General features: G+C 41.2%; 1 protein-coding gene across 1 annotated transcript; it reads left to right on the forward strand.

The window, feature by feature from the left end:
- The first annotated feature begins 5,351 nt into the window (after positions 1-5,351).
- On the forward strand, positions 5,352-5,811 carry Tma7-ps (translational machinery associated 7 homolog (S. cerevisiae), pseudogene). Its single transcript, NM_001372440.1, has one exon. The coding sequence runs from the start codon at positions 5,370-5,372 to the stop codon at positions 5,562-5,564; it is 195 nt and encodes a 64-aa protein (NP_001359369.1). The 5' UTR covers positions 5,352-5,369; the 3' UTR covers positions 5,565-5,811.
- The last annotated feature ends 441 nt before the right edge of the window (positions 5,812-6,252 follow it).

Consider the following 6,252-nt stretch of genomic DNA (forward strand, 5'->3'; position numbering starts at 1 on the left):
AACAAAATAAAATATAATAAGGTGAACACAAAAGCGTAACACCAAAGTTGTACAAGGCAAACCAACAGAAGAAAAAGAGCCCCAAGAGAAGACACAAGAAGTGGAGACCCACTCACTCATACATTCAGTGGTCTTATTTGTAGCCTCCCCTCCCCAGCCTGAAACCTGTTTGCTCAGGTTTCAGTATTAGAGAGCATCGGGGCGGAGCTTGCCACTCAATCGTTCTGCCACGCCCACTGCTGGAGCCTGCCGCATTGCTGTTCTGGAGCCATACACATGGTCACCCTGCAACTGGACCCCAGGATTATTTGGCGGGAATTAGCCCCTTCCCCTCCTTCATAACTGAGTGTCGAATTAAATTAGTAAAATGGAGCTTTGATCAGAATTTTGTCTTAGCTACATCTTTCTCTCGCCCGCCTAGCTCCCTCTTCTCTTCCAGGTTTCCAAGATGTCTTCCCAGACTAAAACCCAGACATGTGAGCTGCTGGCCGGACACAACATTTATTAATGTGCTAAACTAAAGCCGGAGACAGGGAAAGCCGTCCTTGCTGCTTGAGTTGGTATAGTCACCATTTACCACATTTATTTTCCTGGGTTTGGGTTACCTCACTTAGGATTTTTTTTTAATTTATTTTTATTTTATTTATTTATTTTTGGTTTGTTTTTGGTTTTTGTTTTCTATTCCATCCATTTATCTGCAAATTTCATGACGCCATTCTTTTTTTAACGGAAGAGTAATACTCCATTGTGTAAATGTATCATATTTTCTTTAACCATTTTTAAGTTGAGGAGCCTCTAGGTCGCTTCCAGTTTCTGGCTGTTATGAATAGAGCAGCAAGGAACACAGTTGAGCAAGTGTCCTTGTGGTAGGAAGTAGTGAACTCTGTGAATGTGCCCAAGAATGGTATAGCTGGATCTTGAGGTGGATCAATTTCGTTGTCGTGAGGAATCACCATATTGATTTCCATAGTGGCTGTACAAATTTGCACTCAGCAGCAATGGAGGAGTGTCCCCCTTATTCCATATGCTCACCAGCATGAGCAGACTTGTACTGATCTTAGCATTCTGACAATGAAATCTCAAAGTACTTTTGATTGCCTTTGCCTGATGGCTAAGGAGGTTGAACATTTTGTCAAGTGTGTCTTAGCCATTTGAGTTTCCTATACTGGAAATTCTCCATTTTTTGCTCCAATTTGTACCCCATTTTTTTAGTGTAATTTACCTTGTGTGCCTGGCCCTTTAAAGCCAGTTGCTAGTCAACTGGCCCTTTAAGAATTCTTAGCTGTTAGAACTGCTTGACCCTATGGCTTTCAGTGTTGGTTGCCTGTTGGATTTGTAGGAACAGAATCAGATCTAAAACCAAAGCAAAAAACAGCTTAGGCTGGGGTAGATGGTGGGGCTGGCAGAGTGAGGAGATAAGGCAATTGGTGGAAAAGATATTGTTAGGCAACAGTTGAACCAGGAGAAGCTGAGCTGAGCAGATAGGCTACACTTGTTATAGTTTGGAGCTGCTAGGATTGGGAAAACTGGGAGAAGGGACGTTTTAAGTACAGTGTTGGGGAGCTGAGGGAGGAACGGTTGGGCTGGACTTGAAACTGGCAGGCTTGAAGGCTGGCAGGAAGTTAAGAGAACTGGTTACTGCTCTAAAATAGCTACCCATTTTACACATTTAAAAACTGGATTATTTGGTTTTTTGATACATAGTTTCTTGAGTCCTCTATCAGATGTGGAGTTGGTGAAATTTTTTTCCATTTTGCAGGCTGCTGCTTTGTCCAAATGACAGTGTCCTTTGCAGTACTGAAAAATTTCAGTTTCCTGAAGTCCTATTGGTTAATTGTTGATCTTAGAGCCTGTTGATCTTAGAGCCTAATCATGTTCTATTTGGAAAGTCTTTTCCTGTGTCAATGAGATCAAGGCTATTCCTCATTCCCCACTTTCTCTTCTATTAGGTTCAGTGTGGGTCTTCAGTTCGATGCCATTGAACTACATGTCTGTTTTTGTGCCAATACCATGCTATTTTTAGCTTCATAACAACTTGAAATGCGGTGATTTTATTATATTTTAGTGTGTTTCCATATGAAGCAGAAAATTGTTGTTTGAAGGTCTTTGTTTGAAGGTCTTTAAAGAACTGTGTTGGAATTCCACTGAGGATTGTGTTGAACCCATAGATTGGTTTTGGTAGGATAGCCACTTTTGCTATATTAATTCTACAGATCCATGAGCATGGGAGAGCATTCCATCTTCTGGTATATTCTTTAATTTATTTCTTCAATGACTTGAAGGATTTTTTTTTTGTCATACAAGTCTTTCAGTTGCTTGGTTAGAGTTAACACAATATTCCTTATATTATTTAATACTATTATGAAAGGTGGTGTTTTTCTGATCTTGGCCCATTTGTCATTTGTATATAGGAAGACTACCGATTTTGTGAGTTAATTTTGTATCTAGCTACTTTGCTGAAAGTACTTATTGGCTGTAAGAGTCCCCTGGTAAAATTTTTATGGTAATTTATGTATACCATTTTATCATATGCAAATAAAGATACTTTGACTTCTCTGTTTCCAGTTTGTATCCTCTTGATCTCTTTCAGCTGTCTAATGCTGTAGGCAAGACTTCAAGTACTATATTGAATAGGTATGGAGAGAGTGGACAACCTTGCCTTATTTCTGATTTTAGTGGAATTGCATTGAGTTTCTTTCCATATAAGTTGATGTTGGCTATAAGTTTGTTACAAATTGCCTTTATGAACGGGGCAGTTCTGATGCTAAGCTCTTGTTCACCAATTGGTTCGTGATTAGTAAAGAAACCCAGGGGCCAATTGCTGGATGGAAGATACAGGTTGGACTTCTGGGTCCCAGGAGGAAAAGGAAGGGAAAAGAAGGGAGTTTCTGCAATGCTTTGGAGGGAAAAGAACACAAACCATATGAAGTGTTGAAGGGTCAGGGGGAACTGGGGTCTGTGACCACAACTATAGGCAGGTGGCCAAGGATGATTGATAGGGGCTAGGTGGGACTAGCCATTGAAGTTTAGGGCAGGTGGAGAGATGGAGATAATAAATTGGTAAGGGCATACTTTTCCAGGTGGGAGATAGTAATGCCCTGCAATTTTGCCAAGAAGGCAAATTGTGAGGGAATAAACTCGTGTGTGTGTGTGTGTGTGTGTGTGTGTGTGTGTGTGTGTGTGTGTGTATCTTATCTGTGGATTCAACGAAAGCTGGGAGGGCTTCTGGTAGCTCTGTCGCCCCCCCATACATCCAAGAACTAAAGGTGGGTAGAGCAAAAGGGAAGACAGATGGGGGCCATCCCAGAGCTAAGGCGGTAGCATAAAACTACATGCAACACCTTTACTATGTTTAGGTATGTTTCTTGTATCCCTAGTTTCTCCAGGACCATTATCATGAAGGAGTATTGAATTTGTCAATTCTGCATCGAATGAGATGATCATGTGGTTGCTTTTCTTTCAGTTTGTTTATATAGGAGATTACATTTATTGGTTTTTATAGAATGAACCATCCTTGTGTCTTTAGGATGATATCTACTTGATCATGGTTGATGATCTTTTGTATGCGTTCTTGGACCCAGTTATTGAGTATTTCTGCATGTATGTTCATAAGGGAAATTCATTTGTAATTCCCTTTCTTTGTTGAGTCTTTATGTGGTTTGAGTATCAGGATAACTGTGGCCTCATAAAATTAATGTTTCTTTTGTTTCAATTTTACGAAATAATTTGAGGATTTGCCATCAGTTCTTCTTTGACAGTCTGGTAGAACTGTATGCTAAATTGTCTGGCCTTGGGCTCTTTTTGGTTGGAAGCTAAATGACTGCTATCTCACTGGGGAGTTATGGTCCTGTGTAAATTGATTGTCTGGCCTTGATTTAACTTTGGCAAGTGGTACCTTTTGAGACAATTATCCATTTCTGAGATTAGATATTTAAAATACATTTAAATTAATTAAAATATGGGGTACAGATCTAAACAGTGAATTATCAATTATCAATAGGGGAAACTCAAATGGTCGCGAAGCATGTGGAGCTGTCAGGGAAATGCAAATCAAAAATTTCTTGAAATTCCACCTTACACCTTCACAAATGGCTAAGATCAATAATATAAATGGAAGTGCAAGATTACAAGGATGTGGAATGGGGAAGCACTCATCCATTTCCGGCGGGAGTTTAATCTTGTACGGCGACTATGGAAATCAATATGGCAGTTTCTCAGAATGTTGGGAATTGATCTACCTCAAGATCAAGCTGTACCAATCTTGGGCTTATACCCAAGGTAAGCTCTATTCTACCACAGGAATGCATGCTCAACCATGCTCACTGCTGCTCTGTTTGTTATGGCCAGATACTGGAGGCAGCCTAGATGCTCATCAGCAGAAGAATGGGTAGGGAAAATGTACATTTGCACAGTCAAGTGTAAGCCAGGTGTTCAAGAGAATGACATCATGAAGTTTGCAGGCAAATGGGTAGAACTGGAGAAGGATGCTTAGGGAGGTAACTCAGACTCAGAAAGATAAATATGCTGGGTGTTTGTTTGTTTGGATATTGGCCATTATATAGGTGTTAGCCAAGCTGTAGTCTGTAGACCCAGAGGGACTGGGTGTTGAGGAGGGGTCTAGTGGAGGTCATATGTATCTCTTTGGAATGGGGAAATGTAATGGATTTTGTGGGTGAACTGGGGGCAGTGGAGACAGAAATGGAGGGGGTGTCTTCTTGGAAAGGGGACAGGATATAGAGTTGAGAGAGAGGTTGAGAGTTGAGGAGAGTTGGCTGGAATTAATGAGTATTTGAGGGATGACGTGGAAGCCTGGTGGGGGTCTTTTCGGTGGGAAATGCAAAATATCAACTGGCTAACTCTTCTCACCAAACAGGGTTTTCAGTAGTGGGCCTGGGTTAATTTCAACTGAGTGGATGGCTAAGAAGTTCCAATGGAAGTTCTCTGAACAACTCAGGCTGTTGCTAAGACACTGAATGGGTTCTCTCCACAACCTGACAGTGGGTCCCATTGTGGAAGATAACACCCACACAGCTCATTGAACATGGATAACTCGAGCTGGCATGTACATGGAACCTTTACTCCTGGGTTCTGGTGTTTTTGGTGCAGGAAAGTATTCTGAAGGCTACCAGAAAAGAAATGTAACCGTCCACTCAGTCACAACACTTTTGACCTACAATCTGTCCTACCTACAAGATATGCTGAGGCAACGGTGGCACAAAACTTGGAATATTCAACCAGTGTCTGATTTGACTTAAGGCACACCCCATGAGACAGAACCCATGCCTGATCCTGCTTGTGTGACCAAGGGCCAGAGTCTGGATGACCCAGAGACCTAGATTAAAACCAAATACTGAGGGGCTGGAGGCGCCATGTCGGGCCGGGAAGGTGGCAAAAAGAAGCCCCTGAAACAGCCCAAGAAGCAGGCCAAGGAGATGGACGAGGAAGATAAGGCTTTCAAGCAGAAACAAAAGGAGGAACAGAAGAAACTCGAGGAGCTAAAAGCCAAGGCTGCCGGGAAGGGCCCCCTGGCCACAGGTGGAATTAAGAAATCTGGCAAAAAGTAAGCTGTTCCTCACATCTGGGGTGATAGTGACCCTCCTCTTCCATTCCTATTTAAACATCTGGATTCCCTGCCATAGCATCTTTGCCACCTACAGCTAGAATGAAGTGTTATCCTGTGCCCAGTCAAACATCTGGATTCCCTGTCATAACATCTTTGCCATGTAATAGCTAGAATGAAATGTTATCCTGAAGCCTGTTGTACATTGTAATAAACTTTTGTAAAAAAAAAAATGAATAAAGTAAATAATGCAATGAAAAAAAAAAAAACCCAAATACTACTGGTTTCAAGGGGGGGAAAAAAACTAATGATAAGATGACTCCTAAGGATATTCTGCTATACTCATAGATCAGTTCCTTATTTAGTCATCCTTAGAAAAGCTTCCTCTGGAAGCAAACTAGAACAGAAATAGAGATAGCCAGAGAGGAGAGGAGAGGGGAGGCAGAGGAAAGGGAGAGGGGAGGGAGAGGAATTTTACTTGGTGTTTTTCTTTGCCACTTTCAATAGTCTTTATTTGTTCTCTTTGTATAGTGTTTTGATTATTATGTATAGAAAGGGATTTTCTTTTCTGTTCTAATCTTTTTCGTGTTCTCTACACTTCTTGTACTTTGATGTACATCTTTAGGAAAATTTCCTATGATTTTGTTGAAAATAACTTTTGGGCCTTTGAGATGGGTTTCTTTTCCTAACTC

Source organism: Mus musculus, chromosome 1 (assembly GCF_000001635.26).
Source record: "Mus musculus strain C57BL/6J chromosome 1, GRCm38.p6 C57BL/6J".
In the NCBI taxonomy this organism is placed as follows: Eukaryota; Metazoa; Chordata; class Mammalia; order Rodentia; family Muridae; genus Mus; species Mus musculus.

What these genes read in the sequence shown, in the direction of transcription:
- Tma7-ps (NM_001372440.1), top strand. Translation starts at nt 5,370, where the DNA reads ATGTCGGGCCGGGAAGGTGGCAAAAAGAAGCCCCTGAAACAGCCCAAG.